This window comes from Pteronotus mesoamericanus, unplaced genomic scaffold (assembly GCF_021234165.1).
Source record: "Pteronotus mesoamericanus isolate MK-2021 breed Mesoamerican mustached bat unplaced genomic scaffold, CSHL_Meso_final scaffold_167, whole genome shotgun sequence".
In the NCBI taxonomy this organism is placed as follows: Eukaryota; Metazoa; Chordata; class Mammalia; order Chiroptera; family Mormoopidae; genus Pteronotus; species Pteronotus mesoamericanus.
This window is the reverse complement of record NW_026555308.1, coordinates 21,204,727-21,232,060: the sequence shown is the minus strand read 5'-3', so window position 1 is coordinate 21,232,060 and position 27,334 is coordinate 21,204,727. Positions and strand designations below refer to the sequence as shown.

General features: G+C 35.0%; 1 protein-coding gene across 3 annotated transcripts in view; it reads right to left on the bottom strand.

The window, feature by feature from the left end:
- Nucleotides 1–27,334, bottom strand: part of BAZ1B (bromodomain adjacent to zinc finger domain 1B) — a 72,514-nt gene that overhangs the window by 24,760 nt on the left and 20,420 nt on the right. For 2 of the 3 annotated variants that reach the window (XM_054589734.1, XM_054589735.1), the window contains exons 4-9: nucleotides 23,338–23,539; nucleotides 20,305–20,426; nucleotides 17,579–17,776; nucleotides 7,320–9,021; nucleotides 3,095–3,233; nucleotides 2,070–2,203 (exon numbers count right to left, since the gene is read on the bottom strand). In XM_054589734.1, the coding sequence (XP_054445709.1) occupies nucleotides 2,070–2,203; nucleotides 3,095–3,233; nucleotides 7,320–9,021; nucleotides 17,579–17,776; nucleotides 20,305–20,426; nucleotides 23,338–23,539 (2,497 nt within the window). Of the gene's footprint in view, nucleotides 1–2,069; nucleotides 2,204–3,094; nucleotides 3,234–7,319; nucleotides 9,022–9,360; nucleotides 9,870–17,578; nucleotides 17,777–20,304; nucleotides 20,427–23,337; nucleotides 23,540–27,334 lie in introns of those variants that run through there. The other variant, XM_054589736.1, reaches the window with a different exon arrangement.

Below are 27,334 nucleotides of genomic sequence, written 5' to 3'. Positions count from 1 at the left end.
TAAACCAACTCCTATATACTAATATATGACATTAATATAGATAGAGTTTAAGTCAATATTTGAAGCCTTACCTCATACTACAATTGGTTTGTTCCCCTGCTCCCATTCTTTCCCCTGCAATACTAACACAACCTTTTTTTTTTTAAGTCTTTTCAGTCAGGTAATTTTGGAGACCCTGCCATGCTGGGACTAGAAAACATGAAGAAAGCAACAACATCCACCAGGATGCTACAGAAGTGAAGGGACTTGGATGCCAACATTCTCTCAGGAAGCTCTAACTATGTAGGCCCAGTTTCTAAGGATAGCGAACTAAACATTTTGAAACACACGCAGTCTCTCAGCCCACTGGAATCTCTTATGACTGAAGATACTGAATTCCCATTTATTACACTCAAACATAACTGACCTCACCTGGGTACTTAAGAGTCTACCAGAACTAGATTTTTCTACTATGTATTACTTAGTCTAACACTTAATATAATTTAACAGAATTCTTCAAATTCTATTTGAAGTTTGGGACTATTATTAACTTCCTTATTTATCAGTTTTGTGAGTTTAAAAGTTTAGGTTATGAGTTTATCTAAAATGAAGAAAAACTATTTTTTAAAAAAAACTGAAGATTTCCTCCCCACCTCAAACATAATCTATTATTTGAGAAGCAAATTTTATTAGGTTATAGAAAGTAGAGCTGGAGGGAAGCTTGTTGATCACCTAACCCAATGATTCAGCAGCAAGTCATGTTACCCACTAGGGAACATCTGGCAATGTCTGGACACATACTTGGTTGTCACACCTGGCATCTAGAGGGCAGAGGCCAGGGATGCTGCTAAATATCCTACAATGCATAAAATAACACACCTCCCCTGCCGCTACAAAGAACTACCTGACTTAAAATGTCAATAAAGCTGAGGTTGAGAAAGCCTGACCTATCTCAATGTTTTTAATTAAAAAAAAATTTTAATTTCTTCCTTGAAATATTATATAGCTGACACCTGAACAACAGGAAGGTTAGGGGCACCAACTCCTGTGCAGCTGAAAATCTGTGTATAACTTTTTTTTCAATTGCTATTCAATTACAGCTGTCTCACATTTTCCCCCATTGCTCTCCCCTGCCCCCAAAAATCTGTGCATTTTGACTTCCCCAAAACTTAACTCCCTTTAGTATCTTGAGGGATTGGTTCCAGGACCTCCCAGCAGATACCAAAATCTGCAGATGCTCAAGTCCCCTATATAAAATGGGGTAGGTAGATCAATGCATACAGTTGGTTCTCCACATCCATGAATTCCAAACCTCAGGTCAAAAACAGTGCAGATATTTACTGAAGAAAATCCACATATAAGTAGACCTGTGCAGTTCAAATTTGTGTTGTTCAAAGGTAAACTGTGTATTTTCTCTCTCAACAAAAAAAATGTTTAGAAAATTACACTTCTGTATTTATTTCACCAACTGAACATACCCATGTAACTAGAACCCTGACCAAGAAAAAGAACCTGATCAGTCCCTCTTAATGACCCCCTTCTCAGTCAGTTATTTTTAGATATTCCTTGTTTCTCCTCACTAGAATTTTAGTTATATTATATTCAAAACTTTACCCATTTTTGTTTGCTATTTTGTGTTGCAACTCATGAAAAAACTTGTAGGCACATAAAAGATGATCCATAAATATTAAATAAATGAATTTTTAAAGTGGAAGAAGAAGACATAGAACTTGCCTTCTTGGCCCCCTTATCTCAATTCTAACCCTTGAGGATTTCCAAGAAACAAAGTTTGAAAACTACGTGTATAAAATCTAATACCCAAACAAAATGTTATTATACTTGTGTAGATTTTATAAGTGTAGTTTTCAAGTTCTTTATCTTTTCACACAATGCCTGGAACAAAGCTGGTAATCGTATGTTAGTATCCTCCTTTCTTTCTATGCATTTCACATCCTCCCACCCCACTCAAATACATCTCTACCTAAGAAGGCAATAAAGAAATTTTACAAATGGAAAAGCTAACAGTGGAGAGACAGTCCTTACCATTTACCCTACTTGAGCAAGGTAAAATAACTAATAGATATACATACTACGGGGACAGTAATCCTCATCAGGAGAGTCAGCATGGTCTTTGCGGTGATGGTTGAATCGGTAGTCAATGCTGTCATGTACCCAGCCTTTTTCAATGAACAATCCTGGAACTTCATCTGAGAAGAGCCAGTATCTACAAATCACAACCACATATGATAGATCATAAACACTATTACAGAATATTACTAAACACTCAGAAATATACAAATTATAAAGTAAAACAAAAAAAACCAAAATTTTTAGGATTCGAGACTTGTTTAATATCTGCAACTTTTAATATTTCTTGACTTTAGATTCCATACAATATATGTATTTAAAATATAATACCATTTTTGGGGCAGCTCTCTCTACGCAGTATGCCTTTCCCTACCTACTTCCCACAGGCGCATTTTTCTTGCCTCTCTCTTTCTCCAAAGTTCCAAGATCCTTCTTTTGCCTCTGTAATTTGTTTCCTAAGCTAGTTCTTCCACAGATCACTTCTTCTACCTCTGTGACTTTCTAAATAAACTTTCTCTTATAGTTTGAATGAATGAATAAACAAATGTACTACCATTTTTATTTTTTTAAGACTTTATTTATTTATTTTTAGAGAGGGGGAAGGGAAACATTGATTGGTTGCCTCTCACATACCATAACGGGAGACCTGGCCCACAATTCAGGCATGTGCCCTGACTGGGAATCAAAATGGCGACCCTTCAGTTTGTAGGCGGGTTCTCAATCCACTGAGCCACACCAGCCAGGGCCTAAAACACCATTTTGAAAGATCTCTATTTGGTTCACATTTCACCTATCACCATAATTTTATTTGTGGTATTTTAAGAACAGGGTCATGTCTTACTTAACTTTGTAAGCCTGGCATCTGCACTGTAAATATTCAATGAATGAGTGATAAGCAATTCGTAATTCTGTTTCCAAAATCCATGAACAGGGAAGCTTACTTATTCTTAGCACTTTAAACAGTTTCATAACTAGTAAAAATATAAAGGTTCTACAAGATGACCAAAAATTAAGTTAAATAAGTTACCTATTATGGTTTCGATCTGTACCAATAGGTGTCCTACGCATGACTAGTTTTGCCTTGGCAATTCCCTCCTGGAATGCCTTCTCAGCAGCTGCTTTGTGTTTTCGTATCCGTTCTTCTTCAGCTTCACGTTCTAGCTTCACTGTTAAAGACAACAAGAATCAACTAGATTTTTTTTCTAGTAAATTCCATGCTTACGAATTAAGTAACATAGCAAGTGAAATGTATCTGATATAAAGTACATTTTCATTAAACCTTAGTTTCCTTCCCCTAATTCTAATCTGTTATAAGGAATGACATGTAAAGGCAGCAATTTCTGTCTGGTCCTCCTATCTGCTTTGAATTTTGGTGCTGTCTCAGTCATCAACTCCATGCAAAATCTTGTCTAAAATTTAACTTACTGAATTTAATAATTAAATTGATTTTATTTTATTCATAATTTAAAATGTAACCTTAAAACAGTCCTTAAATGGAATTAATTGAAATATTTTATGACAGGACCAGTCACTGAATCCTCAAAATGATTGGAATGAATACAACTAGAATAGCTATTTTAAAATACAACAAATTTTAGACTCAAGGAATTTGATAGCTCATTAGCCTTGTGACAAGAAAAAAGAATCGAGAAAGCAAGGGCAGGATAGCACTTGTGGAAAATAACAATTATTGCATACTAAACACTATTTTTTGAATTAGCACTGTTAAGGACACACAGTTTTAATCGGTTTATGTCTAATCATTCATTATATAAGTTTATTCTATTCAGATAGAAATGTCCCTCAAAACAAAGTCCAATTATCTTGCCTTTTAAGTTTTTCCATAATCATCACAAATTTTAGTACAAAGCCATTTTTATTTACAATGCCAGAATTTTTAACCCTGATCCTCTACTGGTAATAGTATCTTCAATATTTTTAGAATCTGGAAAATGCATAAATTTAATAATACTACTTTTAAAAAATTAAGACAAATCTCATTTATTTAAAACCACCATGGCATGTTACCTTTAATAAAGTTTTCTAGCCTGGATGGAACTATGTTCGCAACAATACAGTAGAGATCAGTACACAAAGGTAAATGATAAAGAGTGATGGCCGAATCACAATAAAGAAAAAGCTCCTTCTCCTGCAGCTACAAACAAAAAACAATTGAGGGCAAGTAATCAAAAGACAACCAAACTTAGTTTCAGCGGTTACAACACTGAACTAGACATTGAAAGACCTGAACTCTACTATTCAAATACTGGCCTTAGCAAAATATTAATATTCTTTGTCCCTTGTTTCTCTATATCAATAATAGAATATCATCTTCCAGCCTGTCTCCTAGATTAAGATAAACATAACACACAGAGAGTAACACTTGAGAAACTCAAGAAATCGTTTCAGGTAAAATACACTGAAATGTGATATAAAAAAATTAATCTACATCCTGTTTTATATGGAATGCAATTATACTGTCTTTCAAACTGAAAAGTACATACATACACATTTTCACACAATGTGCATATATACTTATATATAGACATTTCAATGGCCTCAAGTAGTATAACCTAAAATCTGTTTAAAAATTTTTTTTACATGTTCTAATGAAAGAATTAAGCAAGTAGCATAATTATTTGACTCAACCTAAAAATCTCTCACACATAATTTAAGACTATTTCTAGGTTATCTTATCTACCCAATCCTTAGCACCCACTTTGACAAATAGTTTTTACTTTCATCATTTCATAAGCTGGCAACTTTCATAAGGTTTAAAACTGTAACAGTGCTCAAAATAGTTTAAAGACAAAAAACTAGTAAACAAATTATATTAAAAAAAGGTTATTGTGGGTAACAGCAATTCTGAAACAAATTTTGCATATATTGTAAGATTGATCAAATAAGTAAATAGTGCAATTAATAGGTGCCAGGTGTCTCATGATACAAGAAGAAAGGTAATATATAGAATGAGGAAGGCAAAGCTGAAACCTTGGGTGTCAAGATTAGTTTGTAATAAATTTAACTAAAGTAAAATATTTATATTCCGAAAACTACAAAATGTTGAAACTGAAGTCTAAATAAATGAAAAACATCTCATATTCATGGATCAGAAGACAAAGTATTACTAAGATGGCAATAAATCTATAATTCTAATGTAGAGATCCCCAAATTGATCTCTAGACTCAAAGCAACCTCCACCAGAAAGAATCCCAGATGACTTCTTTGTAAAAATTAATTAAGTTGATTCTAAAATTACCATGAAATTGCAAGGGACCCAGAAGAGTTAAAACAATCTTGAAAAAAATTAAGTTAGAGAATTCACACTTCCTCTACTTCAAAAATTATTTCAAAGCAACAGCAATCAAGCCACTCTAATACTGATATAAGGACAGACATATAGATCAATGGAATAGAACTGAGAGATCAGAAATAAACAATATACCTATAGTCAAATGATTTCTGACAAGACTGCCAAGTTCATTCAATGGGGAAAGAATAATCTTTTCAACAAATGATAATACAACATCACTGCATAGCCACATGCAAAAGAATTAAGTTAGACCCTTACCTTATGCCACAGAAAAAATTAACTCAAAATGAATCAGAGATCTAAATGTAACTGCTAAAACTGTAAGACTTTCAGAAGAAAACATAGGGGTAAATCTTCATGACCCTGGATTTGGCAATGGATTCTCAGGTATGACAGCAAAACCACAAGCAACCAAAGAAACAGATAAATTGGAATTCATCGAAGTTTTTAAATATGTGCTTCAATAAACACTATCAAGAAAGTAAAAAGACAACACATAAAATAGGTGAAAATATTTGCAGATCATATATGTGATAAGAAAGGAGTTGGCATCTAACACATACAAAGAACTCTTACAACTCAATAATAAAAGACAAATAATATAATTTGAAATTGGGCAAAAGATCTAAATGAGCATTCCTCCCAAGATATACAAATGACCAATAGGTACATGAAAAGATGCTCAACATCAGAAAGTGCTTATCAAAACCATAATAAGATATCAATTCACAACCACTAGCATAGAAATCACATGAATAACAAGTGTTGGTGAGGATGCAGACGAGTAGAGAAATGAGAACACTTATACACTCATCATAGGAAAGTAAAATTGAGCAACCACTTTGGAAAACAGTCTGGCAGTTCCTCAAATGGTTAAATAGAAAGTTACCGTAAGACCCAGCCAAGTATATTCCCAGGTGTGCACCCAAGAGAAATGAAAATACACATACACACAAAAATTTGTAGAGCAATGCTTACTGCAGCACTATTCCTAATAACCAAAAAAGGTGGAAACAAATCAAATGGCCATCAACTGATAATCAAAATGTGGTATATCTAATCAATGGAATAGTATTCTGCCATTAAAAGGAAGTACTGAAATGTGCTACAATATGAACGAACTATGGAAACATGCTAAGTAAAGAAGCCAGTCCAAAAGATCACATATTTATTATATGATTACATTTACCTGTTATGTCAGAATAGGCAACCCAAGAGAGAGAGAGTAGTAGACTGGTGGTTGCTCAGATCTGGGGAGGATAGGTAGGAAGGGTGATGCAGTTTATTTTTTGAGGTGATGAAAAAGCCCTAAAATTGTGGTGAAGGTTGCACATTATCTGTGAATGTATTTAAAACCACTGAATTGAACACTATCAATCAAAGACCTGCATAGTACATGAATTATGTAATAAAGCTGTTTACTTAAAAATTTAGTATTGATGGTGCTATTAAAGCCCAGAATTTTTATGTCCTTGTATCTTAATTAGGGAAAGATTATTATCTAATTTGATAACTGTGCAGGGGACTTCAAAGACCTTGTCATCCCATTATTACAACAATCTTTATAAGCATGCGAGGGAACTGAGGCATAAGTAACTTTCTCAAAGGAATATAGCTACATCAGAGTTAAGAGTCTGAACCCATATCAGCAATTCCCAAGTCATGTTATTTCCACTATCCCTATTTGTGGATTTGGTCCAAGCCAGAAAAACCAGAAAAGATGTCAACATCACATTAAGTCAAAGTATCACTAACTGCAGAATGTCATGCTGAACACTTCTGCTAGCATATTATATACATAGTAGGGTCTGGGTTATTACATACAGAAGTAAGTACCAGTAGTTATGGCAAATAGAGACTCTACCATTACCTCAGTAATTTCCTTATGTTTAACTATCTTCCAAAGGGCTTCCCTTTTTCTCTCAACACAAGATTTTACCTTTCATTTCTCTCTCCTGGATTTCCCGCTCCTTCTTAGCCTGAATGGCAAGCAGCCGTCTGCTCTTCACAGTACTAATCATGTCTTCAGCTTCCATATCTACCTGGGGCTCAAACTTCACAACTTCTTTTTTCCTATCAGTTTTGCCTAATCCATTCTCCTCTTTCCCATTTTCTTTATTTCTGGCTTCCATTTCTTTCCGTTTCTGTTTCTCTGCTCTCTTCTTATCATTTTCTTCCTTTAATACAGCAAGCCGTTCCTTCCACAACTCTGCAGACATCTGCTGTCTAGTTTCCATGTGCTCTTGCACTGAGTATGTCATAAGAATCCGGTGGCAGAGTGCTGTCAAGATCTGTAGCTTCTCTTCTGATGTTAGCTCAAAAAATTCAGAGGTTTCCAGCTTCTCTAAGAACTCATCTTGTACCTCATTGTCCTCAAATGGTGCTGAATCTTTATTGTCATCTGTGTCTGAGCCCTCACTTTCCTCCTGAACATCAGATTTGCGCAAGCAGAGACGCACCAGCTCTGAAACAGAATGCAAAGTCAGAGGGATTTCAGACAGCTTCATTCCCAATTCACCATAATCTTCTGCTATTTCATCCTGTAGTAAGGTCTGTAAGAGGATGACCAACACTCTATTCAGGTATAAAAAGCCACCCTTTTCTGCACTCAAGGCTTCCATAAGGGACACAGCAGTAATAGGATATTGAGCATCTGGTAAGAGTAGCCCAGAGTAACAGCTCAAGAACTCCACCACCATGGCCACATCCCCAAAGAGTGTGTTGGGCAGCCCTTCCGGGGTATCCACCAATCTAAATGCTGGAAGGTTTTTGCCAGTTAACTCTTGGTCCTCGTATCGCTTCTGTTTTTCTAGTTTCTCAAGCATTTCTTTCTCTCTCCGCTCTTTGGCTTTCTCCTTCAACCTTTCTCTCAGCTCCTCTCGTTTCTTTTTCAAGTATTCTTTGCGTTGCTCTTCAGACATAGAGGCCCACCTCTTTTTGTGCTCTAGAAGCTCAAAGCGTTTTTGAACAATACTTCGCAATTCTTCTGGGAGACGAGCTCTATCTTCACTAGAAAGAAGCCGAGCTGTTTTGGAGATAACACAGGACAGGGCACTCTTCTTGTCCTCCCTGTCTTTGTTTTCTTTGTAGTAGGCAATAAGGTGTAGAGCAGCAGGAGGCAGATGTTTGTGAGGTTTACTAGAGGATCTGGGTGTACCTCCAGAACTCCGTGGGGCTCGTGTCATCTTCTGAGTGCCTTTGGCCATATCCAACAAAGTCATCTGCTTCATTTTGGTTTTAGGAGTTTTGAGGCCTTTTTTTGGAGATCTGGAATTCCCTGTGGATTTCTGTCCATTCAGAATGCCTTTGCTTCTGCCCTTTGCTTTCAAAGGTTTGTCATTGTGCTTCCCTGGTTTCTTGGCAGGTGGGCCTTTCTTAGGAATGTGAAAGTTAGCATGTAGCTTGTTGGTTGACATCATCTTCATCACTTCTTCCAGATGCTCTTCTGGAGATTTGGAATTCTTTGAGTTCTTCACCTTGAGTGGTGAACCATTCAAGGATTTCTTCAAGTGTACATGACACCATAATTTAGGATTTAGTGGTGAACTCAGAGAAGAGTTGTCTGTCTTGGATTTCTTTGAGGGCTTCCTGTCTGGAGATCCAGTATTCTTCCTCTTAGTAGAAGGATTGAGAGTCATATACTAGAATTTAAGAATAGGAACAAAATTAATTTTTAAAACTAATTTATCTAAAGAAGCAATATTTAAGAATCCTAAAGGCCCTCTTTCTGCAATTCAGGTAAAACTACAAATTCATTTCTCTTCATAGACACTATGTCCCTGAAAAATCAAAGAAATGAAGTTAGTTAATGTTTTAGCCACATTAACACAAAATTCTCTTCATACCCAGGTTTAAATGTCTATACTCACTACTAGACAATTTTACTCTGCAACTAGTTTTCTGTTTATATACAGATTAGCAGTTCTTAAATACTTTAATGAATTGTGAACCCTTTCCCCAGAAAAAAACATTATGCATACAATTTCAGAGTCCATCCATGGATCCCAGATTAAGAATAACAGCAACATCTGAGAAATTTAAAAATCACTGCTCTTGCGCCCTGGCTGGGTGGCTCAGTAGATTTAGTGCCAGCCTGCAAAACAAAAGGTCACCAGTTTGACTCCCAATCAGGGCTCATGCCTGGGTTACAGGCTAGGTCTCCAGTTAGGGGCATGTGAGAGAGGCAACCGACTGATGTTCTCTCTCACACATTGCTGTTTCTCTCCCTCTCTTTCTCCCTTCCTCCCCCTCTCTAAAAGGAAATAAATAAAATCTTTTTTAAAAACATGGCTCTTAAAAGGAAAAAGGATTCATGGACATTGATAACAGTGTGTTGACTGCTGGGGGCAAGAAGGTATAAGGGGACTAAACGGTAATGGAAAAATACATAATAAAGATTAAAAGAACACTAAAAAATAAAAATAAAAAGTACTGCTCTTGAGACAGGACTGGGTTTTTATCCTTTAAGCCTTTGTTCCAACTGGGAGTATTCTATGTTCTTAAGGTTTATGTTTGCAATTTACTGTTTAAGTATTTTTGTTGAAAAAATATCAGCAAGTATACTAACAACAACAAACACAGTCCTCACAAACAACAAAGCATCGTGACCCTGGCCTCACAGGTCCTCAAACTACCCCCTGACCTCTCCTCATAACTCAAGAACTCATTCCCATGAATATATTAGTAACTATAAGCCCTCTAAACTCTCAATTTCATATAATTTTCTCTTTGATCATCATCTCACACCTTTCTAATTCACTCCCTCTAGTAACCCAACTCTGTAATCCTTCAATTTCACCAGGACCTTACATCTGTTAATTTAATCACATTTTCATCAGCCTGACACTTCCCTGCCCTTCTTACCCAGATTAAATTCCAAAGTCAAGCATTATAATCAATCTTGCATGAAGCTACAGTTCTCTCATCTCCCTTGCTCTATTATATCTAGTCATTCTTGTCCTGCACATATTCAGCTTAAACATGACTAGGATAAAAGATACAATGACAGTCATGGTATTATTTAAAGTCATAGCCAAGTACATCAAGTAGGTCCTGAATGCCACCCAATAATCACAGTATATTTCCTTAGTTGATTCATTTTCCCACTTTCTTAGATATATATCTTCTCCTGTCTCCTCAAACCTCTTTAGGAGTGTCCAACCCATGGTCCGCAAGCCACATGTGGCCCAAGATGGCTATGAAGGTGACCCAACACAAAACCATAAATCTACTTAAACATTATGAGATCTTTTAGTGATTACGTGTCACAATGAATTTAATGTGTGGCCCAAAACAACTCTCCTTCTTCCAGTGTGGCCCAGAGACACCAAAAGGTTGGATACCCCTGCACCTTATTCCTATTACACGTAACTTGTTAATAGGTAAGAACCAACTTGTCATAAGACCATTGCTGTTGTGTATTTAAACAACAACAACAAAAAACAAAAAACACTTGATTTCTATGCTTTAAAAAATATAATTAAAAAGAAAACCTAGCAACTAAAATATAAATTAAATGAAATAATAGCAATGAAAAGGCACAGCCAATTTCAAAAACAAAAACAAAAAACTGTCTCAAGTGATTAGAAGACTAGCTTAAAAAAAAAATTCTAAAATACTTCAGGTTTTTGAGCGGAAGGAACTAACTTGATAACAGCAACATGTAAAGCAGCAGTCTAGAGGCAGTGGGTAAGACAAGTTAGTGTTAAATGAGACTGTAAGCAAGGAAACACCTAAAAACTATCAAATATGAAATTATGAGCCCTTTTAAAAAGGCTAAAGGGAAATAAATGGCTATGGTGAAATAAATCCCAGAGATGACACAGAAGAACGCCTATGCTCTTGCTAAGAGTAAAGAAACAGGTATAGTAAGATTTAATGAGCTGCACTACAATGCCAATTGTACATTTAGAATATAATCAGAACCCTGCCTGGGTGGTTAGAGCATCATCGTATAAACCAAAAGGTTGCAGGTTCAAGCCCAGATTAGCGCACATACCTAGGTAGCAGGTTTGATCCCTGGTTGGCGCATGTAGGGGAAGCAACCAATCAATGTTTCTCTCTTACATCTATGTTTCTCTCTTTCTCTCTCCCATCCCCTCTCTCTAAAATCAATAAAAACATATATTCTCTGGTGAGGATTTTTAAAACTTCTTTAAAAAACAAAGGAATATAACCAGAAAAACAAACTCACAGAACCAAGGCAGCACAAGAAGTATAAAAATATGGTGTGCAATTCCAATAAGTGGGCTTATACATAAGAAATCCTCCTTCTGGCCAAGTTCCATAACTTCAAAGGCCAACTTGCCTTTTAAGAATTACAGGCGATTGCAGGTTACTGTTCGTCTAGCTGGCTGTTTTTAGTGCCTGACTAAAGTTAGTTGTTTCTCAATTTCAATTATCATCCTCAGTATGGGATGAAAAACTGGTTTTGTAGTTTACAAAATAGAAACACTATCAGTGCTTCAGGAGATACTTTTCATAGAAGTAGAACTTCCCAGTTCTTGTTCTCCAGAAATAAACTTCAAAAGGTTAACAAAATAAGCAAAGATAACTAATATAAGATCCCCTTTTCCTGGTGGACAGTGACAGTACCAATACCCCAAAATCATAGAGCAGTGATTTTCAATCTTTTTCATCTCATGGAACACATAAACTAACTACTAAAATTCTGTGACACACGAAAAAATATGTTTCTTACCAATCTGACAAAAAGGTAGGCATAATTTTGTTTCATTCACACCAGACAGCTATTGTTGTGTTGGCTGTCATTTTTTTATTTCACAATCTAAGGGAAAAGAGGTCAGACCTCTTAGACAGGTATTGGATGTTTTAAAAATTCTTTCAGCACGCCAGTGTGCCTCTTGCAGTGTGCTGCCGCACATGGACTGAAAATCGCTGTCACAGAGCAAGACTGAACACCACCCTGCCACGAATTGAAAACTAAATATGTGCCTCCTAAGAGTTGCCCATCCTCTTCAACAGCTTTGGAAAATCCTCAGAGTACAGACAAATAGATTGGTCTTTTTTCTAATGATCAGGGTGACATGTTATATTTAAAGTCATTCTAAAATGAAATTTATCATGAAAAAGGAAACTATCTTTCATTTTTACTATTTTAAAATGGTCTATTATAATTGGGCCACTACTTAATTTACCGGTTACACTTCTATTTAAAAAGTCAAATTTAGTATTAAGTTTCTTTAAATTTCTTATACTTAGAAGCACTGTGTTATGCAGAAATAATGCAAGAAAAAGCTGGGATGGTTTAACCATGAAAGGATCCAGCTACCATTTTTATTTACAAGGTGTGTGTTTTGCCAAGTCACACCATGAAATTTTTTCTCTTAAAAATGAAAAAAATTTAACTCACCCAACCCCCTCCCAATAGGCCAGCTCCCCGAGTGAGCAGTCCTTCAGTAACTGGATCTCATTCAGCATAGGGCATGCTGGGCAATCACAGCCAAATGGGAGCCGGCATGGCTGGACTCAGGGGGATCTGAAAAAGTATAAAACCACTTATGTGCTAAGGGTCTTCCCTATCCCCCACTCAGCATAAGTAATGTACTAGAATAGTGCATAGGAAGAGAGAAAAGAATGGAGAGATGGATTAGCAGTATTATAGTTTTCCCTTCCTAATTGCTAAACAGGAAAAAAGTATTTCTGTTTCAGCAACATGAGAGGCTGTAACACAAACAATATATACAATTCTATACTTGTTCCCTGTCACCTGGAATAAATCACTACCACAAATAAGAAAATCTAACAAATAAGATAAAAATTAAAAAATATTACCGGCAGCTCATTCAGTTGCTAAATTTAACTTAATAGTAAAAATCAAGAACCATAAATTAGAAAATTGTGGCAATCTATATTCTGATTCTTATTTCATTCTTCATTCACACAGGGAACCACGTTAGGAGTTTCAAGGCAACATGCACAGAGTGGTCTCGTCTCAATCTCTAGATGCCTTTATTAGGGAATTTGTGAAATGTGTTACTATAAAATGTTTTTTAAATATTTTATTTATTTATTTTTAGAGAGAGGGGAAAGGAGGGAGAAACAGAGGGGGAGAAGCATTGATTGGTTGCCTCTCACACCACCCCCAACTGGAAACCCTGCCCTCAACTCAGGCATGAGCCCCAACCAGGAATCAAACCAGCAACCTTTTAGTCTGCAGGCCAGCTGTCAATCCACTAAGCCACACCAGCCACGGCTATAACAGATTTGTAAGTGCTTTGAAAATTAACATAATTTATCTTTTAAAGTATTTCTGCTCTAGTCTCCAACTCATAAACAAATTTAAAGAGCCAAAATTTGAAGAAAAATCTTAAGGCTATGAGCTATCACTTGAAACATCAATTATTAGGATAAGAAACATCTTTAAAATATATACTAATTGCATCATGTGCCTCCTGCTGTAACTCAATGAGAAAACTATATCATTTCTGTGGTATTTCTACAAAAATTTATAACCTGACTCTAATCATGAGGAAATAAACCCAAATTAAGGAGTATAATAACTGGCTTGCATTCTTTAAAAACGCCAAAGTTTTTGAAAGATAAAGAAAAGCTAAGGGACTAAGCAAATAGATCCTTATTGAAACCAAAACAAAAAAAAATTCTTTTTTTGCACATTAACTGTGATAAATGGCAAAATCTGAGTAAGAAATGTAGGTCAAGTAATGGTAGTATTTTTTCAATGTTAGCCTATTGATTCTGATAACCGACTTGAATTATATTAGAAAATATTCTTGTCTTTAGGAAAACACATATTCAAGTAGTCGTAAAAAGACATCCTGTCTTATAACCTACTCTCCAATGTCTCAGAAAAAAAATAATTTGTGTATGTGTGTATAAAGAGAGAAAATAATAAAACAAATGTGGTAAATGTTAACATTTGAGAAACCAACATGACGAGTACAATCTACTTCAAAGGGAAATTCTTTATAGTAAATTGTCAGTTTTTCTAGATGAAATTATTTCAAAATAAAATGTTTTATATATGAATTAAGAATACTACTTGGCTATAAGACAATCTTACCCTTTCCAACAGTATGGATAGACCTGGAGAACGTTATGCTAACTGAAATAAGCTAGTCAGAGAACGACAAATACCATAAAATTTCACTCATATGTGCAGTCTAATGAACAAAATGAACTAACAAGGAAAATGGGGACAGACTCATAGAAGGAGAGCAGGATGACAGCTGGAGGGAGATGGGGGAGGTTGGGGGGGTGAAGGGATTAAGTAAAAAGGAAAAAGGACTCATGGACACGGACCACAGTGTGATGACTGATGGGGGAGGGGAGTATAAGGGAACTGAATGGTAATGGAAAAAAAATACAATCAAGATTAAATAAAAAAATAAATGTATTAGGAACCATATTAAATTAGCCCACATTATTTCAGGATTCCAAATGTCTTTGAATGTTATTTTCTTGTTATGTTTCTATCCAAAAGCTTCCCTACTAGGATATAACAGTTAAAACTAAGAGTTCAAACATTATGGATAGAATAATAAAACACTAGAGCTGCATGTATTACAAGAGGGAAATGAGCTAAGAGAGCTGATTTCATCTTAAATGAGTTATTTTATTACCCAATTGCTTTGTTAATCATTCCTCTAAGTCATTAAACCTACAAAATACTGTTATCCCTAAACTCTACTATCAGTAGTATTTTTCTCCTTAACAAGCAGAATTTCTTAAAGAAATGAATTCACTACCCACTTACCTATTATTTTTTAGACATCACAGGACATAAAATGAGTAAGATCTTGTTCTGAATTAATTTATATTCTACAGTTTACAAGACAACAAACACCCCCTCATCATCCCACTCAACCCTGCTCAAATGACACTTCAAAATTCCATACCTGTAAATAGTTTTCCTCTCCCACCTAAGCTCTACCCATCACTCCTTTCCTAAAAATTACTAGGGACTCGCTTCCTCTCTCCAAGCCTCATATCTCTCAACAATAGTTGTAGTTCAGCAGTCTAGTAGAACATTAAATTCTACAAAAGCCAAAGACGACAAAGAGAAAAAATATTTTTTTAACCTACTGCCTTTAGGGTAGGTGGAACATTATGTGATCACTCTTAATTTTCAATGCATGAAATGAGGAAAGAAACCAAAGCACTGCTTTATGGTCTACTTATCTATGCCTTTACTGGATTCTCTCCTGGCTGAGATGCCAAAAGGCCTTTAAGAAAACTAATTTTACAAAAAGAAAAAAAACTTTTATGCAAAACTCAGGAGACAAAAGTCAATGAAATATCCAATAGTTAATATTGAGCAATAATAAATTATTGTTCAAGATAGGGAAAATACATAAAAAGATAATGTATATGCCCTTAATTTTGTAGATTCGGTATTTTACATGAGTCTCATTTTCTTTTACTGTCTTAAAATAATTTAGTCTACACAAGCTTGTAATTCATAGTCTCAATCTGAATTATAGCCAAATTTTATGAAGTTAATATTTTAAGCCCTTATTAGAAAATTTGAGTAGCCGATTTCTTCAGAAATTGCTTTTCAATACACAAGTTCCTGTAATTCTAGTCTGACTCCTACAACAAGTATGAATCAGTTTTTTTCATTCTAATAAACCACAAAGACTTTTTACCCGTAATCTTTCATATACTTGAACCACTAGTAAAATTACACTAAAGATGACTAAAAAATAAAAAATAGAAAAATATTAAAGGTCTCAAATGACCTAAGAGTCTAAAACCCATTCATAGATGATTTTATACCAGATTCTCGTATAATAAAAATAGTAATCTAATGTTATAACCACCAAAAGCCGTATAAGTTTCAAGTTTTACAGCAATGAAATGAAAATGAATCAAAATTTCCCCTCAGTAAATAAAATATTAAGAAAATAAAAATATTGAGGCCCTGGCCTGGTAGCTCGGTTGATTAGAGCATCATCCTAATAGGCCAAGGTTGCGGGTTCAATCCTGGGTTAGGGCACATATAAGAATCAACCAATGAGTGCATAAATAAGTGGAGCAACAAATGTTTCTCTCCCCCCCCCCCTTCCTCTCTCTTTTTCTAATATCAACACATAAAAAAATTTTTTTAAATATTGAGGGGAAAAATTTAGGTTTACTATAGTTCCATGGAAAACACAGTCTGATCTAGAAAAAGCCAATTCCTAAATTCTTCTTTCTATATAAATAAAAATTTAAAGAGCATAATGAAAGCTAATGCTTGATTGTGCTGGTCTAGAATACAAAAACATGCTAAATATTAAACCATGGTTAGAGGTCTTTATCAATGTTTGGAGAAATAAACTTATTTCTCAATATACTTTTGTAGCAAAATCAACCTAAGATAATTGAAATAACTTAGTTATGACTTGAAATATCTTTTGTTTTTCACAATTGAAAACGAGAGAGGGGGAAGAAATCCAGCAACTCACTTAAGTTTTAATGGACCAGCAGCTCTCTCCGCATTCTGGCCCAGAAACCCAGATGAAAACATCAGTATACAAATAAGGAAATTTTACCAACACAAGAAGCATAAATATTGTCACAACCTACATTAAAATCTTACTGGAGAAACTGTAAGATGGAAAAGACAATCAGAAATTGGAGGCCGAGGTCTTGGCTTTTGTCATTCTCTTACTACTGGCTTCTAATTAGACTAGCCCCTGTTTCCCCATCTGGAATGTAAGATTAATATATTTATACATACCATACAACTTCATAAGAATGTTCTGAAGATCAAGTAAGATAATTAAAGAAAACACCATGTTTTCTAAAGGGAAATGCTAAATTTTCTACTAACCTGTCACACAAAGCAATACTCATTCCAAGTCCTTTTCAAAGCTGGCAGTATATTTGATCATCTTTTCTGATGTACAAAATCAGTTCTCATCTTTAGGATTCAATTTGCAAAAAAAATTTTTTTTAATACCATACCTCATTCCAAGAAGGATCTGAGGCATAAAAAGCACACGTATGTAGTCTGTTTTTTAATTATGCAAACATAGTAAAAAATAAATTGAATTAGAGGAGACACTCAATGTGTCCTCTTCTGTGTCAACCCCATACAACACAATCTATATGAAATAGATGAATCTGAAAATTTTCTAATCTGCTATACATCTAGTACTACTGAACCCATCTGAAAAAATAAATTCATCTAAGTGTTCTATCCTGCTGTCCAAAAATTAATTGTACCCTTACCTTGTATGGATCAAGTAAAAAGTCATTGAACTTGCTCGGTAGGGAATATTTCTTCACCAATTCATCTTCTACCACCCAAGGTGCATTTTCACCAGTGCCGGCCCGTAAGGCATTATGCCGTATAAAATATCGAAGTATCTCCTTATTTGGTGGGCGTTCTGTACGAATCAAGCTGTCTGCTGGCACATTACTGATGATCTAGGTTAACAAATATAAATAACTCATCACAGGATTAAAAAAGCAATTAACTAAAGAGAACAAAAATCTGTGTTCTCTCCAGACAAGTCATAATTCCATCTATAAAACAGAGATATAAACTAGGAAAAGGAATAATTTTCAGATATAAAGTGTTAATTAATTAACCCCTAGGCAATTTTCCAGTATGTATCAAAGCCCTAAAAATGTGTATACTCACTGAACCAACAATTTCTCTTATTGAAAATTTAGGAATAAATGGATAGTCATCAATTGCTTATAAAAAAAAAAAAAAGGAGACCTAATAAAGGTACATTAACAGGGGATTCATTTTTAAAATTAAAATACATCCATATAATGGACACCATGAAGCCACGGGGGATGGGGGGGAACACATTTTTCAATCAGAACAAACCTATCAGAATCATCTAGGATGCTATTAAAATGCATATGCCTGGGCCTCACTATAAGCTTACTGAAGCAGAGAAATCTCTGGCAGTAGAGCCTGGGAATCCACATTTTTATTTTCTTCTGTTTTTACTTTTATTATTTATTTTATGGTAAATTTACTCCCAGGCCACAAGCTGTAAGTTTTTGTTTCTCAGTTTCTTCTGGGATATCTTTTTCTTCTGTGCAACCTTCTCTCCTGGTTTAGAAACAATCTGCTCTTTTGCAGTAAGGATTATCTCAATGTGGCAGAAAGAACTCACGTGTGGGTTATCTATCTATGAACTCTGTAAGCTCTGTGCTGCATCTTGGGAGCTTTGTTCACATGGATATATTCAATAACCAGAGAATCAACATCTAAAACCTAAGTTCAGCATTATTCTCCGCATTTTTAAGCACGTGAAGCAAAAATTCAGCATTTTTTTGGGCCACCAACCCTGTTTCCAGCCCCACTATTGGGCCTGGGCACACCTATCAACTCCAAAGGAGGGAATGGCACACATTACTTCTTTAAAGTGACATCCTTCAGATACTTAGTGCTTTTCAGATATGCATACCCTTGATGGCGTGGGCAGTTTCACAAGTGTTCTTAAAGCAAGCATGAAGATTTGAACCTCTTGATTTGCATGATTATTGTGGGCTTTTTCTGGGTCAAGAGAATAGCAAACCATTTCAGAGGTAACCTCTGTTTTCAGGAAGAATTCCATTTTTAATAAACTCCCATGATAACTATCATATATACCACAACCCAAGAATATTGTTTTAGAAGAAAATGTAATTACATTACAGATACTTACCAGACAGAAAATGAAAAGCAAGCTACCAAATAGTATGTATTGCATATTGCTACTTTTAAAAGTCAGTGAAAAGCTAACCCACCATTAACCACAACCACATTCCTCAATTATCATCTCTGAGTATGGGATCAGAGATATCTTTTTTCTTATTTGTATTTTCTAACTTCCTATGAACAGTATTTACTACATTTGAATAAAAACAATTTACACTCAACAATGAAAATACAAACAATAATTAGGAAAGTGGTTGAGACTCCCTAGCAATGTTTCAACTAGCTACCTTGCTGAATGGGAAGAAATTTAGTAAATTATTTAAGATCTAATTTTAAAATATAAAAAAATCCTAACAATCCAAGTATATCTTCAGATCACTAACTATATAAAACAGAGTCAAAATCGAGTAAGATTTATCAACTTACTGCTTAGGTAGGAAAAAAAATAGCATTCTAAAGAGGAAAGAGATCTGGGTTATCGTCCTTCCCAATCTCATTTACTAAATTAGGAACTTCAACAGAATTATTAAATTTCTCAGGCCTTAGCTTTCTTCCATAAAAGAGTTAAACGTAAAGAAAAATGTGCAGCTGTCTTCCAAAGCCAGCCTCCCATTCTGCTTCTAGGTACCTGAAAGTAATATGCCATATTTCACAGAATCTAAGATGCTATTAAAGACATTATTTTATGCACCACTAAAAAGAAAAATTCATGCCAATTAATTTTAAGATATATGCTCATTCTAGACACATCTAAAACTATGAAACATGAACATCTTAGAGTCAATAAAACACAGCACTGAATTACTTGAAGGGTATTTACTATTTTAGGTTGCTAATTCCACAGATTCCTTGTAAAAACACTGATTATTGTTGACTCAGTTACTCAGTTTCTGAATTTAATTACATTATAAATTGTTCTACTTTTAAGTAGGAAGAAAGCTCTTACCTTGGGAAGTCTGTAACTGCTGAAAACAGATTCTTATTTTTAAAACTAAGTTTGAAGTTCAAAAGCAAATTACTCTTAACCCTAATAAGTCCTATTAAAAGGAAAAAGCATGTAACCTCCTAGTAAAGAAAATACAATTTAAGGTCATAATTACTAAGACTAGAAAACCACTCAGAATTTTTGTATTATAGAAACACATTCATTTACATTTTTCTTCAGCACATTTTCTCTGTAAGCTCTGTGCCACAGACAAAATATATTGTCCTACTATATATAAACTAGTACTATTCTATTTTCTTAAACAGCATCTACTACATGAAAGATGATTAATATAAAGTGCCAACTAACCTTATCTTCATTTTGTAGTTTCACATCATATTTGTGAGGCAGAAATTTTGGAGGAGCCCATTTCCTCTCTCCTTTTTTCAATGAAGTAGGTAGTTTTCGTGGAGATCTTCGTGCTCTGTCATCTAGTCAAATCAATAGAAAATTAGTGAAAAAAATTACTCTTTTGATTCTATCCATTGATCCATTAATAATTATCTTACTGAACACTTGCTCTGCACCAGGCACTGAATAATGGGGTGCCAAGATGAATCATAAAATTCTTACCTCAATTAGCTAGTCTATGGGTGGGGTCAATAGTAATTATAATAAAATGTGGAGATTCTATTGTAGAAATGGGTACAGAAAAATAATGAGAGCGAGCAGCAATGTCTAACTTAGGAAGATAGGCAGAAAAGGCCTACAAAAAATATGACTTGCCTTGGCCAGTGTGGCTCAGTTGGCTGGATCATGATCCTGTAGACAGAAAGGTTGCAGGTACAATTCCCTGTCAGGGCACATGCCTGGGGATGCCAGTTCAGTCACCAGTAGGGGCGTGTATGGGGCAACCAATCATTGTTTCTCTTTCACATACATGTTTCTCTCCCTCCTCTCTCTCTCTCTCTCTCTCTCTCTCTCAAATCAATTAAGCATGTCCTCAGGTGAGGATGAAAAAAAGAAAAAGAATATGACTTATTCAGAGACTACAAGTAATGAGGTATGGGTGACTATACTCTAGAGTACAGTAAAAAAATCAACTTAAAGAGGTAAGTAGAGGAGTAAATTAGAAAGATCCTTGTATACTGTAGATCAGAATTTGTCTTGTGGTCACTCCCACAAGTTAGTTAACTTCCTAAGTTAAGACATCGCTGATCTCTCTCATAACTAAATGTATATTTAAATTGGCAAGATCACTAGTATAAGGAAACTAAGACAAGGAAATAACGCTTTTAGCAGTTAGAAAATGAATAAAATGGGAAGGTAAGACTGAATAGATAAAGAAATCAGAAGATATAATGCTAAACATCTGAGTTAATGCAACTGGAATGGAGGAGGAAAAAAATCAAGAGGTATTTAGAAGACAAACTTGGTAACCAACTAGATGTGGAAATATTAAAGGTTTCCAGGGTTTCTGCCTTAGGGGCCGAGTAGATAAAACTGAGTAAAAGGACGTGACAGACTGACTGACACCGCCCCCCACATATTCTTGTTTACTTGCTTGCCTTGGGGAAACAACATAAAGAGTGAGATGATTTAGCTTTATATGTGTTAAATTTGAATTGCCTGGGACATAGAGTTAAGAAATTAGGCTGATCTAGATTTGGAAATTATCATCCTACATATAGAGAGTTTAAAACTGTGGGCATAAATGAAATACAATAGATGTGTATTAAAAAAATAAAAAGGCAGAACAAAACCCTATGAAAAAAACCCAAGGAATAATAGGGAAAAGGAGATAAAAAATAGAAAAGTAGTTAGAGAACTAGGAAACTGTGGTATCAAGTAAGTTAAAAGATATAATTGTGACCAAGAGTGTTAAATCTAACAAAAAAATTAAAACATAGACTAAGAAGAAATCAGTAGATCTGGTAAATTGGGTGTCACTTATAATCTTATCAAGAACAGTTTTAGGAGTAAAGAAGCAGAAGTTAGACTATAATAGCATAATGAATAAACTGATGGTCAGAAAGGAGACAACTTCTCATGAATTTTGGTTTGAACAAATAAGACAAACAGAACAGGATCAAGGGAGGATATATTTTTGTTTTTAGAAAATGGGACTTTACTTATAAATTGAAAAGAACCATTAGAGAGAGGGTTAAAAAACACTGTAGAGTAGAATAATAAAAGTTAACTCAACCCTTGAGGAAGTAGAAGGAAAGGAATTCAAAGTGCAAGTATCTTAGTTCCCTTCTAAGATGGAGAAAGAATACAGAAATTTATAACAGGGAGGTTAAGAACACGAGCTGAAAAATTCCTCCATCATATATTTTTTTCCCTCCATAAAGTAGAAGGCAAGGACACCTAGTGAGAAAATATTTAGTATACTGGAATTTGCCTATCATTTCTATGGAAATTCTAATCAATTTTTCCTCTGAAAATACTCAGAAGATGCTAATTCTTCAGCCTACCCACCACTTTTTCCACATATTAGCATTAATATTACATCCCAATAATTAAAAACTAAACTAAGGCATATAACACTCTAAAAAAGAAGCCAAAGCCTAAAACTAGGGTTTCCTACTACACAATGGCTACGGCATAGTATTAACAACATAAGTTTCCGTTGGAAAAATAAATAAAAGTTTCCTTGGGGTGAGATAAGGACATCCCTCTGAAACACATCTGCACATATCTAAAACATCTGGAAAGACAGAATAGAATGGGAAACAGTACACTTAGTAACATTCTAATTCAAACTCTGTAACACTTACATATAAAGTAAAATTATTTGATCCACTAACAGTCACCGGAAGAGGGATCAATATACAAAAACCCTTTGAGTACTCATATTCTGGGTCTGGAATCTATTCCAGTCAAATTTCCTATTTACAGATTTTTTTTAACAAAGGCCTCAGAGGATGAATAATTTTCCCATTGAGCGGTATCTCAGTTCTTTGACTTTCTAAACACTATTGTTAGAATCGCCAAGTACCAAAAAATTACTTTTAGACATCATAGTGTTTCAAAATTCTGGCAGCTCCTATCTGATACGGACTTGAGGTACATATCTTAAAACCACCACAATTGGCTTGAAATGCTAAGAGAAACAGAGATTAGAATTTGCTCCTCCTGCTCTGACCTAGCTATTTGAGTATACTGGAATATTTAATATACTGGATTTCTAACATGAAGAAACAACTTCCCAGGGGTCTTAATTGTGTAGGAAGATTTAAGCCTTGATTCGCTTTGTGGATATTTTAGTTGTTTTCTGAATCATAAAAAAAAGCATGTCTATCTAGCCACAAAACTCAATTACAAATTTAATTGCTAGAGAACCTAAAAAGATTTGTGTATAACAAAACAGTCACATAGGAAAGCTAACATCATACATACTAATATTCTCTCTCCTTCCTTCGTCCTCTTTTACATTTGCCTCCTTCTTCTGATGCTCCTGAGCGATTTGGCTAGAATTCTCTTTGTCACTTGAGGGAGAATCACAGGCACCATCAGATTTCTTCTCCGTGGCCTCTTCATCCGCTTTCTCCAAAGGATGAATCTTCACAATCCTCACCTTGAGCATTTTTTCCTTCCCAACCTATAAAGACAGCAGCGAGAATCAGAGATAATAAATAACAACAAGAGCCCTGGCTGGTGTGGCTCAGTGGATTGAGTGCCAGCCTGTGAACCAAAGGGTCGCTGGTTCGATTCCCAGTCAGGGCACATGCCTGGGTTGAGGGCCTGGTCGCCAGTAGTGGTCGTGCGAAAAGCAACCATACATTAATGTTTCCCTCTCTCCCTCCCTTCCCCTCTCTCTAAAAAAATAATAAATAAATCTTAAAGAAAAAAAAAAAAGAACCAGAAACCAAAAATAGTGTTTAGACTATATTATCCTATGTATTCCATCCCACTTAACAAAAATTCAATGAAACTTCAAAGTACCAAGTACAGTGATTTTTCCAATTATATTTCTCAGATTTCTAGGTTAAAAAAATGACATCTTTTTTCCCCATGCATTCATTTCTTTATTCTTTTTCTACAATGCCTAGGTATTTTTTTATTACTTTTCAATTACAGTTTACATTCAATATTCTATTAGTCTCAGGTGTACAGCATAGTGATTAGACATTACGAAGTGGTCCCCTGATAAGCTCAGTACCCACGTGACACCATACATAGTCATTACAATATTACTGACTATATTCCCCATACTGTACTTTACATCCCTGTGATTATTCTGCATAACTGCCAATTGGTACTTCTTAATCACTTTATCTTTCTCACCCAGTAAAATGTAACATCTTAAAAAATGAAATGCTCAGTCTAGTTTATAATCCATGTATCAAGGTACACCCAAGGGCAATCACTGCACAAACCTCGTATATGTGTAATTACTGTTCAAGAATTTCCATTTTATAAAAAAATCAACTATACATATGGATACCCAACTATTCTAGAACCACCTATTGAAAAGACTATCTTTTCTTCACTCAATTACCTTTCCACCTCTACCAAAAACCAAAAACACCAATTTCAAACTTTTTTTTTTTTTGAGAGCAACAGGAAGGGAAAAGAGAAAAAACAATAATTTGTTGTTCTACTTATTTATGCATTCATTGGTTGATTCTTATATGTGCCCTGACCAGGGAATTGAACCCACCAGCCTGGCGTATCACAACAACACTCTAACCAATTGAGCTACCTCGCTACAGCCCACATGGTCTTAATACTTTAAAATTTAAAGGTTCCAATCAGACAGTATTAGCCCTCTAACTTTGCTGTTCTTTTGCAAAGTTGTTTTGGCTACATTTTTCGCATTTCCAAATGAATTTTACATCAATTGAAGAGAAAAACATCGACTGGTTGCCCTTCATGTGCACCTGGACTGGGGATTAAATCTGCAACCTAAGCCTGTGCCCCAAGCAGGAAATTGAACCCACAACCTTTGGTTCCAGGATGACATGCCAATCAACTGAGCCACACCAGCAAGAGCATATTTCATATTTTTTGATGTTACTGAAATAGTTTTGCTTTTTAAAATTCACTTTCAAATTGTTACTAACACATAGAAATAAATACAAATTGGTTTTTATGTATTTATCTTATATCCTGCCACCTTGCTTAACTGGCTGATTAGTTCTAGTAGCTTTTATGATAGATTCCTGAGATTTGCTACATAGACAATGATGTCTGGAATTAAGAAAATTTTACTTCTTCCTTTCCAATATGGGTGACTTTTATATTTTTTCTTGAACTACTACACTGGCTAGAACCTCCAATACAATGTTAAATAGAGCAGGAGAGCAGACATTCAGTCTTTTACCATTAGTTATGATGTTAATTCTAGGTAACCCTATAAATATCCTGTCAGGTTGAAGAAGTTTCTATTTTTGTAGTTTTATTAGAAATTTACGTTGGATTTTGTCAAATGTTTATTGTTCATAAACTCATATGATCACAAGGTTTTCCTGTTTAGCAAAAACAATTACAAATTTAAAACAAGTTTATATTCCTAGGATAAAGCTTATTTAGTCCTAATGTATTATCCTTTTAATACAGTGTTAGATTTCATTTGCTACTATTTTGATTAGACTTTTTACATCTATGTTCATTAGGGGTTTCTTTTTTTTTGTGAACATAAATTTTGTTTTCCTTAGTCTGTAGCTTTTTTGTATTTTGTATGATTTATGCTGATCTCATAAAATGAGTAACAAAGAATTCCTATTTTCTAAAAAAGTTTATGTAGGATCAGTGTTCTTTTATCTTAAACGTTTGGTAGAATTCACAGTGAAGACATCTGGGCCTGCAGTTTTCTTTGTAGGACAATTTTAACTACAAATTCAATTTCTTTAATAGATATAGGGCTATTAAGGTTTTTATTTCTTCTTGAGAGGGTTTTGGTAGTTTCTATCTTTCAAGGAATTTGTCCATTTCATTTGTCAAACTTATTGTCATAAAACTGTTTATACTATTCCCTTATTATCCTACCAATATCTGTAAACTATGTAGTGGCATCTCCTCTCTAATCCTTCATATTGGTTCATTTATATCTTCTCGTTTTTTCCCTGAGTTTGGCTAGAAGTTCATCAATTTTATTAATCTTCAAATTGTCAGCTTTTAGCTTCACTGATTTTTCTCTATGGTTTTCCTGTTTTCTATTTTATTGATTTCCACTGATAAATATTTCTTAATCCCTTTCTTCTTCTTGTTTTTTTTTAAATTTCTAAATTTTATTCTTTTATTTAAAAGTATAGTTGGTTTACAATCCTATACTGGTTATCATAGTTTCAAATGTACAATACAGTGACCACCCAACCAGATCGAGCAATAACCTGTCGCCATGCAAACCCATCACAATATTATCAATTATATTTCCCCTCACCCCCATCACTCCCTCCTACGAACCATCCCTTTGGTCTTTGTTTCTATGAATCTGTTTTTCCTTTGTTCACTTGTTTTGTTTCATTTTGCTTTTAGATTCCACATATAAGTAAAACTATACAGTATTTGTCTTTCTCTGTATGATTTATTCATAATACCCTCTAGATCCATCCACGTTATCACTTTTTTCTTATTTCTTAAGATATAAGCCACAATCAATGATTTGAGACCTTACTCTTTCTTTCAACCAAGTGTTTCGTGCTATCCATTTCTCTTAAGCACTACTGTAAGCAACATCCTGCAAATTCTAGTATGTTTTCATTTTCAGCTCTGACTGGTGTGGGTTGGCTGACTGGGTATCCTTTTCTGTTCAAAACATTTTCTAATTTTCCTTTTGCTTTCTTCTTTATTAATATATGAGTAAGTTAAAGATGTATTATTTAGTTTCCGATTACTTGCAGTTTCCAGGATACCTATTATTGACGTCTAATTTAATTCCATTTTTGTCAGAGTATATACTTAGTATGATTTAAGCCTTTTTAAATTTATTGACATTTGAAAAAATATTTTTAAAAGATTTTACTTATTTTTAGAGGGCAAGGGAGGAAGAAAGGGAGAGACAGAAACATCAATGTGCCCTGGCTGGTGTTGCTCACCGGACTAACCAACCAGCCTGGGAACCAAAACGTTGCTGGTTCAATTCCCAGTCGGAGCACATGCCTGGATTGTGGGCCATGTCCCCACTGAGGGACATACATCAGGCAACCATACATTGATGTTGCTCTCCCTTCCTTTCTCCCTCATTTCCTCTCTCTCTAAAAATAAATAAAGGGAGGGAGGGAGGGAGGGAGGGAAGGAAAGAAGGAAGGAAGGAAGGAAGGGAGGAAGGGAGAAAGGGAGGGAGGGAGGGAGGGAGGAAGGAAGATCAATGTGCAATCAGTTGCCTCTCGCACACCCCAAACTGGGCACCTGGCCCGCAACCCAGGCATATGCCCTGACTGGGAATCGAACT